The 13,331-nt window shown below is 49.8% G+C and overlaps 1 protein-coding gene across 2 annotated transcripts; it reads left to right on the top strand.

The window, feature by feature from the left end:
- The first annotated feature begins 61 nt into the window (after positions 1 to 61).
- On the top strand, positions 62 to 12,674 carry Nmb (neuromedin B). 2 transcript variants are annotated; one of them, XM_075953146.1, is made up of 3 exons: positions 62 to 10,177; positions 10,697 to 10,869; positions 12,412 to 12,674. In XM_075953146.1, the coding sequence occupies exons 1-3, from the start codon at positions 10,021 to 10,023 to the stop codon at positions 12,568 to 12,570; spliced, it is 489 nt and encodes a 162-aa protein (XP_075809261.1). In that variant the 5' UTR covers positions 62 to 10,020; the 3' UTR covers positions 12,571 to 12,674. The 2 variants fall into 2 exon arrangements, with proteins under 2 accessions (XP_075809261.1, XP_075809262.1); XM_075953147.1 differs by having other exon boundaries at positions 12,407 to 12,674.
- Positions 12,675 to 13,331: the final 657 nt, after the last annotated feature.

The following is a 13,331-nucleotide window of genomic DNA, read 5'->3' as shown; positions in this document are numbered from 1 at the left end:
ATTGTGTTTGTTGGGAAAGCTTCTGAAATGTGCCTTCCTATGTTTACACAGGCTTGGATGTGGCTGAGCATGGAGATTACATGCTTGTTATCCCAGACCCTGGACTATCTCAGCACCAGAAACTGCAAGATCAACTCTAGGTTATCCCCAATTCCATTGTGAGTTCAAGGCAACCCAGGCTATTGAGATCTGTCTCAAGCTAGAAAGGAGACAAGGCTCTCGTATGAACTGTCCTTCAGCTAAGGTTGGCCAAATACTAGCAAATGAGCTTTTGTTTAGGTTTGTTTTTGTTTCTGTGAAGCCAGTGTAGCCATTGACGTTCATAGGAAATCTCTTAGTCATACAATTGATTCTTCACTGGGGTGTGACTCAGAGGTGTACAGTCCCAGGTGCTGTGATTGAGAGCCTCACCTGACTGTGGAAACACCTGGAGGCCCTGGCGGCACAGGAGGCCAGCATTGTAGCCGCTGCAATCCTGATTTCCTAAACCCATTCTTTTAAGTGACTGGCTCTGCATTCTCTCTCTGCAGGCTTAAGGAGATAGTTTGAAGTTGTGACTAAAACCCAACTGTGTTTTCTTTTCATTTTGAAGCCACTCGGGAAACAGAGTGTAGGGTAAGCCAATATGCACTAGTCCCAAATCTTCTAATTCTGTCTGTCTTGTTTAACGTGGAATCTCAGAGCAAGCAAGTTTTCGGTTGGGCACGTGGTCAGGCTCTGTTTACTCAGCTGAGGTGACAGCCTGTGCTGTATTGCTAATGGAGTAGACAGGCTTCCAGAGCCTTCCCCACGGAGAATGCTGCCATCCGAAACCCATTAACTAGGCCTACCCTTCAGACTTTGCATATGGATGCTTAATGCTTAACTCTTAACAGATAGCTTTTTCAACCTGCTGGAAGCCGTTTCCTCCTGATCCCTGAGGGTGCTCATGCTCAGAGCTCCAGCTGCCTCTCCAGCCTGGCAGAATATCACTTAATTTCTTCCTCGCTTGTTGTCTGTGGTCCTCCTGCTCAGTGCCCTGCTTCCTTTGCCTCCTTTACAGATGTTCTTGTTATTAACAGAGACTAAATTTCTCTTTAAAAGTGGCCAGACCGGGCTGGAGAGATGGCTCAGAGATTAAGAACACTGACTGCTCTTCCAGAGGTCCTGAGTTCAATTCCCAGCAACCACATGGTGGCTCACAGCCATCTATAATGAGATATGGTGCCCTCTTCTGGCATGCAAGCATACAGGGAAGGAATGTTGTATATATAATAAATAAATAAATCTTAAAAAAAATTTAAAAAAAGTGGCCAGACCATTTAAAAAAACATTCGAATCACTCTATTAGCCAATTTTTAAAAATATTTATTTATTTATTTGTTTATTTGTTTGTTTATTTATTTATTTATTATGTATACAACATTCTGCCTCGATGTATGCCCGCACGCCAGAGCAGGGCGCCAGATCTCAGTACAGATGGTTGTGAGCCACCATGTGGTGGCTGGGAATTGAACTCAGAACCTCTGGAAGAGCAGCCAGTACTCTTAACCTCTGAGCCATCTCTCCAGCCCCTATTAGCCAATTTTTATATTGTTGAAAGATAGAACATAAGACTTAAAACTAAGAGTTTTGGGGTGGGGGTAGAGAAAAAGGGCTCAGCAGTTAGGAGCACTGGCTGCTCTTACAGAGGACCTGGTTCTGTTCTCAGCTTTCTCATGGCTGCTCACAACCACTATATCTTGGGCTGCAGGGAAATCTGATGCCCTCTTCTGGCCTCTGTGAACACTGCAGGCATATGATATTCATCCATATATTCAGATAAAATACACAAAAAAACAAAGGTTGGAAAAATGGTTCGTTGGTTAAGAGCACACACTGCTCCTGTAGAGGACGTGAGTTCAGTTCCTAGCACCCACATGAGGCAGCTCACAGCCACCTGTAAGTCAGTTTCAGGGGTTCCAGTACTGCCTTCTGTATTCCACAAGCATCCACATACATACATACATACATATATAAATACATCTTCCAAAAAATAACTCTTTAAAACTAAAAATATGTACATGTATTTTGAGCTCTTTGTAAATATAAGAAATTAAAAAATTCTTTAAAAGGGGGTTGGATACAGTCTGCTCATTGGGGTAATGAGTACTTGCTGCTTTTATAGAGGACCTGGGTTTTTAGCACCCACGTGGCACCTACAACTTCCTGTAACTTCAACTCCAGAGGATCACACACCTTCTGGCCTCCTTGACTACCTGCACTCATGTGCATATACACAAGTAAAAAAAAATCTTTAAAAAAGGAAACTAAGAAATGAGCCAGGCATGTCTGCACACACCAAATCACACAGAGGCTGAGGCAGGAGGACCATTTGAGCCCATGATTGGAAACCACCTGGGCATCATAGTGAGCTCCAACTCACCAAAGCAAATACAAGAGACTTCACTATTAACTGCAAATTGAATGGAACTTCTCAGTTCTTTGGCATTTGGCAGGATTAAGGGGAAGTGTGGAAAACTCAGCCCCTAGAAGGAATTGGAGAAGGGGTGAGAACCAGTAAAAGTTTAAGTTGGAATTTGATACTAGGATGATCTTTTGGCTCTCACAACTGCCGTTAATGAACCTTGCGTCATTTCCTCAGCTCCAGCCCTACAACCCTGACTTGATCTGTCCATCTCTGAACCCAAGCTCCTTAGGGAGTCCATCAAACTGCTCAGCCAATTCTGGCATGTTCAGGGAGGAGCTAGGTGTTGTATTTTCCTGTGCATCTCAATGCCAAGCCCCATATCTCCGTGTCGTGATTCACTTGCATTAGCATTTACCGCTTCCTGTTGCTTGAGCACCAGTCATGGTGTCCATGCCTGTTCCTGTCCTCTGCCTGTGTTCCCCTGCCTCACTGACCCAGTCTGTGCGCACAGTGGCTACTGACTTTGGTGTGCCTATTGTTTTCAGCCTACCTCTGTCCTTACTGCCTGCGAGGCTCGGGCTTTGAATGCAGCTGAGACTGAGGGAGCCTCCCCATGCCGTCCTCCCTGGCGTTTTCACTACACTGCCTCCTTCTCTCATCTGTGCGTGTCTGAGTCTTACCATCTTTAGACATAATTGTCCCTCTGGGCAGCTTCACGGGGCTTTGGATTTGGGGTATAGCCTCAGGATGCCTGGCGGGCTGTGAGCTCGTCTTGTGCAGGGGCCTCATTTTATAGACCCTGCCTTCTGCTTCCCCAGTAGCATGAAGCAGCGTGTATTAAATGTTGAGTATAATGATGCTCTGGAAGCAGAGCATAGGATCTTAGATCAGTGTTGTTGAGCAGAGCGCATGAATCATTAAGTGCTTTGTACTTTCCTGTTATTTACTAAGTACGTTCTCTCTTGGCCTTGCCAAATTTGAATCTGAAAACTTCCTCTCGCCATGGTTCCATTTAAGCAGCACGTACCCTTTCCAGATTATTTTTTTTTAATGTTAATTCTGCTTTCTTGTTTCTTTATGCCTGTCTACTCTTCCTGTGTCCTCTTTATTGGTGGGACTGTTGGCATTTGTCATTTTACCTGGGGAGTCATAGGCTTCCGAGAGCCTTGGCTTTCTTGATGGCTTGTGTACTTTCCTAGGGAGTTACACAGAGGCTGTCTAGCACAGTGCTTTGGTACTTGCTTCAGTGTTTTATTAAGTCCAACTAGCTGCTCATAATGTGGCGGGGTGGGGCCGAGCCGACACTGTTCCAGAATCTGCAGTCACCCTCCTTACGACAGTGCTGGCACTGTTGAGCTTGAGATGATGATCCAGCGCACTAGCTGGTGACATGACTCCCTCCCTGAGTCTCGGCTTCCACCCGTGCCTTCATCACTGTTCTCTGTCGCTAGAACAACACCGGTGGCTGTGAGGAGCTAAATAACAGATATGACCCCTTTCCACCAGAGTAAATTTGGATACAGAAAGAACATTGTTTAATCCAGGAATGAGATTGGGACTGAAAAGAGCAGGACTTACTGTTGGGACCATTTGGAGTCCTGGCCTCCAGCTGCTCTTCCCTGCTAGAGATCTTTACTTTCCTTCTGATTTGAGTTACTGAAAGCTGTGTCAAAGTTGTTTACCAGCTCTGCTTCATGAGCACGTGTTGCCTTGCCTTGAGGATCAGAGGATGAGGTTTTCACCTGTTGGCCCACCTGACTGTGTTGGGTATGTAAGCCTCCGTGGTGCTATTGAATAAAGGGCTTCTTACCAGTGACTAGAGGTCTCTGTCTGTCTGTCTCTGTGTGTTTTAACCTCCAGCCCCTTGCCCGAAGCTCGCGAACTGTACAGTAGCGCATAGAGCGCAGACAAGCGGTGTGCACTGAGGCTTACCATACATTGCGAAGACACTCCTTCTAGGAGTCATTGTAAGCCCTCCCCAGACGCCAGTCTGTGTCCACGTAGGACTTTCCAGGGAGACATGCCACCTTCGCTTCTGCTGGTTACCATGTGGGGTACAGCTAAGAATTCTCTCACTATTCAGCAGATGCTTATTAACCTCTGCGGTGCCAGATTTTTAGCTAGGTCCTGGCTACAAAGCAAGCAAGGCCCTTTTGGAACTGACCTTAGTGGGCAGGACATGTACTGACCCACTTCCCACATAGGACCTACAGCCATCTCAGGAAGGCGCCGGGAGTGCCCAGTGCTTCCTGCTCAGACCGCCAGTGCCCTGTCCATGTCCCGCTCTACACTGTTGCCGTGCCGCTGGCTTTCTCTGTGTTCCTCTCCCCACTAGAGTGAGAGCTGATTCCTTTAGACACTGAGACAGGTGTGGTTTGGGATTCCTTGGGTATCCCCAGTGCCTGTTACAGTACTGTGCTTCTTTTTAAATTGATTTATGTACTTGCCTTGTTGTGTATAGATAAATCTAGTGCTGTGTTATAAAATAGAAGCCACAGAAGTTAGAGTTGTAGTAATTGATGGAGAGGAGACGATAAAACCAGATGTGAAATCGGTTGCCTTACATAAAACCTAAGGTAGCGAAAGATTCTCTTGTCTGCTGGAGGGACTCCGTTTCTTTCAACTCCTGGTTTCATAGTCCGTAGTACAGAGCAGGAAGCTGCCCTTGCTGTGCTGGACAGATTGGACATGAAGGGAAGGAAAAGAAAGGTTACAGTAGTTCCCAGGACTGAGACCCTCGGGCTGCCCTGTGTGTCACATAGCATCCCTGTCCAGAGTCGCCCAGCAGCTGTCCTGAGGCTGCTTCCAGAGGTTTCTCAGTGTAGCTAGTATCGTCCTGGCACAGGGGAGGTGGAGGCAGCTGTGTCAGGAATTAAAGGCCCAGCCTTAGCTACAACAGAGACTTCAAGGCCAACTTGAGCTACTAGAGACCCAGTCTCAAAACACAAACCAGAAAAATCACCTCATCTTCCTATGATAACCTTCTGTAAGCTTCTAAAACCCACAGCCTCTTTAGAACTAGAAATCTGGTATCGTGGTTATTCTGACGCCCCTGGCTCTCAGTCTCTTATTCTCCTGAGTCAACAATATTTTAGCTTGCTGCCTTGATTTTCCTTAAGCTTGTATGATAAAAACAGCGCCCTTTTCTCATCGACAGGTAAAGCTCGCTATTGAATCTGACTTTCAAGCCGTCTGTCCTGTCTGAGACGTGTCTGGCATGCTTCTACCCACTCTCAATTTAGAGCCACTTCCCTAGGACCGTCACTTTAATTTCCCATCTATTTGGATTGGTAAACCAGGCCCCAGCGTTAATACAGGAGTCTAGCTAGACAAATTTATATTCGGAACTCAATGTCAGACAAGTAAATAAATTAGCTGGCACCCAGTTTTGATCAGAGCTTTTAGACAGACAACTTACTAAGCCCCAAACAGAATGCTGGAGAGTTCTTTGTTGGAGAAGGAAGGCTGCTTGTTGTTCCTGTGGCCGGCTAGCTTAGACCTGAAATAATCACACAGAAACTGTATTATTTAAATCGCTGCTTGGTCCATTAGCTCTAACTTCTTATTGGCTAACTCTTACATATTAATTTAACCCATTTCTATTAATCTGTGTATTGTCACGTGGCTGTGGCTTACTGGTAAAATTCCAACCGGCATCTGTCTCCAGCAGCTCCATGGGAGCTCTGACTCCACCCTTCTTTCTCCCAGCATCCAGCCTAGCTTTCTCTGCCTAGTTCTGTTCTTCCCTGCCATAGGCTCAAAGCAGTTTTTATTCATTAACCAATAACACACAGAAAGAAGGACCTTTTCTCAGAACTGCTCATGAATCGAGGTGTAGAGCCAAGTGTGGTGGCCACACTTTTAATCCCAGCACCTGGGAGGCAGAGGCAGGTGGACCTCTTAAAAAAAAAAAAAAGGAAAGAATTGATGTAGGTGCGCTGGCATTTTGCTTTGGGAACCAAAGTAGTGTCCCGGGCATGTTGCAGGGCCATGCTCTGGTGCGTGCACACCCTGATTTCCTAGAATCATAGCAGGTGCTCGGCCAAAAGTGCTTTACAGTTTATAGCGATCCTTCCTTCCCGGTTTTCTTCCACATAAGCCGTCTTTAATGAACGTTGTGCATGAGGTTCTTCTCCCCCTGCATCTTCTCAGTCGTTCCTCTCTTGTGTTTGCCCTCCTTCCTTCCCACTGGACAGGACCGGGCTTGCCCTTCCAGGATCTTTTCTGCGGCCTTGCCCAGCGTTAGCCTGGTGATGACCACCCTGCTGGGGTGGACGCCCATGTGGACAGCTGTGCCATTAGCCTTTTCTCTCTGCACCTTTTCAGTGCAGGTGACCAGACGGCCTCGCCACTCCGCTGTCTCTGTAGTGTCCTCACACAGCCTGAGCGTCATCATCTTTTCAAATGTGCAGAGGTCAAAGGGCCATTACACTTGTGTGCCAGCTCATCGGAAAGAGGGGCCGACCTCATCTTCCTAAGCCGAGAGAGAACACTGAAACGCTGCTTGCTTGCTTCAGTCAGAAGTCACCAAGGGACTGAGCTTTATTTTGGTGGCAGCCGTTTCAGCAATGACTGCAAAGGGAAGAGCTGTTGTTTCCTATTTAACAAGCCTCAGAGTAACCTGGTTTACCGAGGAGAGAGGCAGAGGTCGGTCTGCACAGCGGAGGTCTGTGTCACTGTTATTGCCCTGGGTGCCATGTCCTTTCCTACCTTTGGAAGTCAAATGGGCTTTTGCAGCAAACCTCCACTTTCAAAGCCCCTCCTCGAGGTGGCTCAGATTATCAGGTCTCTTAGAAATATAAGATTCTCTACCAGATTCCCAAGTCTCTAAACCTCCTTAGATAATGAGTGATGTTGGCACACATCCCAGTACTAGCGAGGTTGAAGCAAGAGCATTTTGAGTTCAAGACCAGCCTTTGGCTCCGCAGTGAATCTAACCTTTTTGGAGGCCTCTTTGGGGTTGAGCATATCACTTTGGTTATGTAACTGTCCCCCTAAATGCATGAACATTATATGCAGTAGTTAAGAATGCTGCCTGGGCTCTTGCTGCAGGGCTTTATAGCATCCCTGGCTCTCGCCTGCTCAGCTCAGTAGCAGCTTCCTGGCTTTCTCTTCTAAGCCGTGAACCGAGTATGTGTTAGTTACCCGGAGCTGGTCTTCTGTATAAGTGAACTTGTGAGATCAGAACACGGCCTTAGGGTCACCCATAGGAGAGCAATGAGACTGGAGAGGTAGTGCCCACTAGCTCTGTTTCCTGAGAACTCAAAACTCAATTGGCACTGAAGCGATGCATGGGAAAACAGGAGTGTGTGTTAGGGAGAACCGTGGCTGTTCTCACAGCTTTGGGAGCATGAGGTAGTGCCCCAAAAGTGCCATGACAGACCTGAAGCCTGGCTCTGGTGAAATGTCCGCACGAGTAACAACCTCTGGGGTGACCCTTGCCAATAACATAAGGGACAGGCTTGTCGAGTAAATTCCTTCAAGCGGTTAAGGAAAGCAGCGCTCACTCAACAGTTTCCCTTAGTTTCTGCATCCGCAGAGAGGCTGGGAGTATGCTGGATGCGGGAGAGAGGGAGGGGTTGCAGAGGGAATGATGCATGCAGGAAGGTGAGGAGAGCTATATCTGAACACCGTGGCTAAGCTGTGAAGGAACAGAGAGGTGTAAATGTCAGGCTGGGGGTGAGAAGCAACAAGACTGCAAGGAAAAGCCGGGGCCAGAAAGGGACTGTCGCTGTCCCCTGTGCCACACTCCAGAACCTCAGCATCGCAGAAAGGCTCCCTGGGACCAGGTGGTGGCTCAGTAAAGTGCTTGCCTTCCAAGCACAAGGACCCAAGTTCAGATTTCCAGCACTTGTATAAAAAGTTAGGGTTGTTGGCCAAAACCTGAAATCCCAGTGCTGGGGAGGTGGGGACAAGAGGCTTACTGGCCAGCCGGTCTTAGTAAGTACCAGCTTCAGCAGGAGACCCTACCTCAGAAACTAAGGTGGGGGCTGGGGAGGTGACTCAGCAGGAAAAGCATTTGCTGCAGCAAGCATGACTTCAGTCCAGATTCTTAGAACCCACATGAAAAACTGTATGTACTATCACATACATGTAATCAATGTTCCTGTGGAGGGGTGGGAGAATAATCCAGAAGCTCACAGTCTTCTGAACTGGATGACTTGGCAAAGCAGCAGAAACAAGACAGTCCTGCCTCAAACAAGATGGAAGGTAGGAATTGAACCCTGAAGGTTATCCTCTGGCCTCCACATGTGTGTGTGTGCGGGGGGGGGGGGGGGGGGGTGTGTGCACATGCACACCACACAAAGGCAGAGCACAGCTGAGGAAAATGCCTAATGTGTTAACCTCTGATACCCACTGGAACATCACAGACCCCCTTCTGTGATGGACAGCCGGGCCTTGCTCAGCCAGCTGTCTGTGTAGGAGCTAGGACAGCAAACCAAGTATGGTGGCTCACACCTGTAATCCCAGCACTTGGGAAGCTGAGGCAGAGGGACTGCTATAAATTCAACTCAGCCTGGTCTATATAGTGAGTTCCAGGCCAGCCAGAGCTACACAGCAAGACCTTGTCTCAAAAGGATCATGCTAGCAAGTACCATTATTGGGCCAGGTTAGGAGGTTCTGTCATGCCCCACGAGCGTTCCAGGAAAGGCTCCGAGACCTCACACCCCATCCATCAGTCATACCTTGACCTAGTTTCCAATGAGAAGATGAACTCTTGGTAGCGGGGAGATGGTGTCCCCTCCTGGCCCTCCCACAGTGCTCCAGATGTTGGTGTGCAGTGAACAGTTCAACAATACGGGGGTTGGAGCACATATCTGCCCTGCTCACTAAGTGAGGACAGTGATGACTGGAGATCCTTTCCAAGACCAGTCACGACAACTCCACAAGAAGACAGGGCTGCTCCTTAATGGTTGTACTGAAAGATGTGAAACTCTTAAAGGTATAAGCAGTATGGTTATTTCCATTTTACAGTAGCGTCCCTGGCCCAGTGCTCCTTCCACTGCTCTGACGCGCGGGGCAGGTCTGCCACCTGCCGTTATGATAGACCAGGATCTCCAAGTGGTACCACTGCTGGGGACAGCTCCTTGCTCCCTTCCCTATCATCCTATCCCCATTCTGGGCACAGAACTTTTCCAGGTTACCTAACCAGCGTGTGCTAACTGTGAGAAAGCAGAGAGGTGCCAGCAAGGGTCAGATGTCTTGAGACGGAGGAGGTGACAGAATTCCTTTATGGAGTTCCTCTGTTAGGTGATGCTAAACACCCACACTACCAGGAGGGGGACTTTTCGCTTCACTTTAGCCTCGAGGAGAAGCTTTGAGGGCTGCTGTAAAAACGACAAGATAGCAGAAATCTGGCGAAGGAGGGTCTTGGGAACCACTTTTGCCGTGGGGCAGTGCCACACGCCAGGTTGCACTAAAACTGCGGTGGGCTTCTGCCGAAACTCCAGTGAGGCAGTGACCACCCCCTGTGGCTTTGGGGGCGGAGCCTGAGAAGGGCGGCGCTCCGGGGCGGGGCGAACTCAGCGCCTCCAGCGGGCTCCGCTGCTCAGACAGTAGTTTAAAAGGCTGGAAGGCGGGCTTCGCTAACTAATATCCGAGTGCCAAAGAAGAACCCGCTTGGCACAGCCATGACCGGGCGGACAAGGGGCTCTCGGCTGCTTCGCAGTCTCCTCCTCTTCGTGTTGTTCACTGCCGGCGTCGCTCCCTTCAATTGGGATCTCCCGGAGCCCCGCAGCCGAGCCAGCAAGATCCGAGTGCACCCCCGGGGCAACCTCTGGGCAACCGGTAAGTCTCTGGGGACGTCAACTAGCGTGCCTCATTCTCCTCGGTCCCCAGTTTCCTTTCAACTCTCTGGAGGCTCGTAGTGACAGAACTCCTGGGGGCTCAAGTTTAACAAGTGGGAATTAACAGGTCAAATCCAGCAGCCACGGACTTGGCAAGTTGAAGACTGAGCCTGGCCAGCATCTTAGCTCTGGTTGTCAGTCAGTCGGTCCCCCTTACCTTAGGCAGACTGCTAGGTTTTTTTCACTCATGTCTTCTCTGCCCATCTGTCTCCAAGGCACCTTCTCCACTTCCTTCCCTGGCATCTCTCCCTGGTCCTGGGCTCTCTACCCTTCTTCTAGCGGGTCGGGAAAAACTGAGGCTGTCAGCTTTGCCTCCACCCAAGACGTCTGTGGCTTCTTGCTGAGCAGGAACGTTTGTCTTCCCTCTGCGAGAGCTGAAAGGTGGAATAGACCAGAACTTGCTTGTGGTCACAGGGTCCTCACTTCCTGGCTTCCATGTACCCTGGCACCTCTTTTTTAGGTCACTTCATGGGCAAGAAAAGCCTGGAGCCCCCAAGCCTGTCGCTGGTGGGGACAGCACCTCCCAACATCCAGAGGGACCAGAGGCTGCAGCTGAGTCACGATCTGCTCAGAATCCTTCTGCTAAAGAAAGCTTTAGGCACGAACCCCAGTGGCCCAGCTTCCCCAATTCAGGTGAGCCCCTACCCTAGCACCTACATGGAAGAAGGGCCACCCAGCTTGGGTTCAGGGTGGGACTGCCGAGACAGGGTGTAATGAGTAGGGATTCCAGAAAGCCAGGGTCCCAGGGCTCAAAGAGCAAATACCCAAAGACCAGAAAATGACGCAGCAGATTGCATGGGGAAGAAGTCCCTCTTTGCCCATCCCCAGCCTGAAGTCACAGACTAGGATTGTCCAAGCTTTTAAGCAGACCTTCCTACTCTGTCCCACACACCCTTGTCCATCCCAGTTGTCACCCACTGCACTAGCCAAGGCCACCTTGCTGTTCCAGGCTGTGCTGTGGTCCAAGCTGTGACCTCTGAGTCCTGGAGTGGAGACAGAACTCAGGACTAGCCTGCTTTCCATCTCCTGTCCACTTGCCAACGGCAGGCTTTATCATATGCCAGTGCTCTCAACAGTATAGGCTCTGTGGGGCTGTCCTGTGTCTTTAGGATGCTTAACACATCCCTGGTTTCCACCTACCAGATGTCAGTAACAGTCCCTCTCCTTATCCAGCTGTTAGAATCAAAGTCCCCTCCCGGTCAAGAATGGGGCATTTGCCTGCAGTCCCTGATACTTCAGAGGTTGAGGCAGGAAGATGGTTTACGAGGAGTCCTTAGACATCAAGCTGATGTCCCCTGGGGAGAAGTGCGATCAAAGCACCACTGGCTGGAATGCATTAACCTGTGGTGCTCAAGCCTTAGGGTCCTGCCTGGCTGGGTGGCAGCTCCTCCACTCTTTGCTTCTGGTGCTGGCCCCAGGGCACATCACTCTCCTTGGTACCTACTGCTGTGTGCAGAAGGCAGTGTGATGGGGTGGAAATGTATGCCAGGGTCACACTTAGCTGCTTAGTAGTTGGGTGGCCTTAGAAATGTCACTCTAAGCCTCATGTTCTTCATCAAATGGAGACAACGGGCCCGTTTATGTCCCATGCACAGTATGGTGCTGGGCACACAGCCAGCTCTTGGTAAGCAGGAGCTCCACCACCTGTCTGTGAGCCCCTGGCAGTTCCTGCTGCTGACCCCGTTTATTTCCCCCACCCTGTGCCTAGCAGTGTGCATGTGCTGCAAGGAGAGACAGTCCTTAGAGAAAGTCTACCTGCAGAGTCCCAGCAAACATCCTAGGAACCTCAGATGCAAGAGCAAGAAGCTTGTGTTGGCAGGGTCCAGTGAGAGATAGCATCACCTCTATAGGGCATTATTTTGAAGGCCTGAAATATCAAGACCAACCAGAGACTCCCTGAGGAAGCAATACTGCCAAGGCCAGTGGGAGGGAGCATCAGAGAGGTCTGGGGCGGAGCTTGGGGTGGCAGAGGAGTGGCACTGACACGTGTGCCTCGGACTTGATGTCCGTGATGCCCTTTAGTTGTCATGACGACCCTGTGAAATTGGTGCTGTATTCTGGGCAACTCAGAGACCCAGGCGAGAGCCCACTCCTGCCCACTTCTGTGCACACCCAGCACATCCCTATGGTCTGTGGACTCCACGGTCAAGTCTTCTCTTTTTGCCTTCAGTACAGGGGGTCACTGGAGCCAGTACTGAAGAAGTGATGCCAATAACGGGAGGAACACAACACGGCTTAGAATGTGTCCATCCAGGGCAGCTGCTGAACAGAACCCCAGCAGTGGCCCCATCAGATGTAGATCCTAAGCTCAAATGTGTTACTCCCTTACTGTGATTTCTGGTTGGGTCACCAGGAATGTTGACGGTGCAGACAGCTAGGCTCTCCTGCTGCATTTCTTGCTTCCCTGGTGAAGTTGCAAATAAAAACACTGCTCTTTACACAGACTGTCTGGGCCTCTCCTTCCACCCCCACCCCCACCCCATTTGAAGAAAGGGGAAAGGACTCTGGAGGGTGGTGTGTTTGTCAATGGGGTGGTCTCAGGAAAGCCCCATCACCCCTCACAATGGCGCCAACCGGGCAATGAATGATTGCCAACTCTCGGCAGTTAGATACTGGGTTGGCTGCTCTGGCTCACTGCCGTTTCTACGACCTAAAGTGTCTCTGCCTGCGACGGTGGGCTGCCTACACGTTGCTGCGCTATGCTACACTCACCCCATCTTTCATCCCAAGCTTTAGTGCGGGACCTGGTACGCACAGGAGAGAACCACGCCGGAATTCAGCTCTGCTGTGCTCTTAGTCTTCTCTGGTGCTAGGGACCTCCGTACAGGGTGTCAGTTATCGAATATAAACGAGTGTCAGATACTTTATTGACAGTGTGTTGTGTAACATAGACTGGCCTCGAACTCCCTATGTAGCGGGTGATGACCTAAAACTTCTCATTCTCCTGCCTCTATCTCCTGAGCACTGAAATTACAGGCGTGCGCCACCATGCCGGGTGTGTGTGTGTGTGTGTGTGTGTGTGTGTGTGTGTGTGGTGGGGTGGGAGTTACGCGGTACTGGAAAGCGAACTTCGTGCATGCCAAGCAAGCACTCCA

Source organism: Microtus pennsylvanicus, chromosome 18 (assembly GCF_037038515.1).
Source record: "Microtus pennsylvanicus isolate mMicPen1 chromosome 18, mMicPen1.hap1, whole genome shotgun sequence".
Lineage (NCBI taxonomy): Eukaryota > Metazoa > Chordata > Mammalia > Rodentia > Cricetidae > Microtus > Microtus pennsylvanicus.
This window is presented reverse-complemented; position numbering and strand designations above follow the sequence as displayed.

Coding starts and splice junctions, on each gene's coding strand:
- Nmb (XM_075953146.1), top strand. CDS start 10,021: ATGACCGGGCGGACAAGGGGCTCTCGGCTGCTTCGCAGTCTCCTCCTC. Junction 10,178..10,696: donor GGGCAACCTCTGGGCAACCG/GTAAGTCTCTGG, acceptor CCTCTTTTTTAG/GTCACTTCATGGGCAAGAAA. Junction 10,870..12,411: donor GCCCAGCTTCCCCAATTCAG/GTGAGCCCCTAC, acceptor CCTTCAGTACAG/GGGGTCACTGGAGCCAGTAC.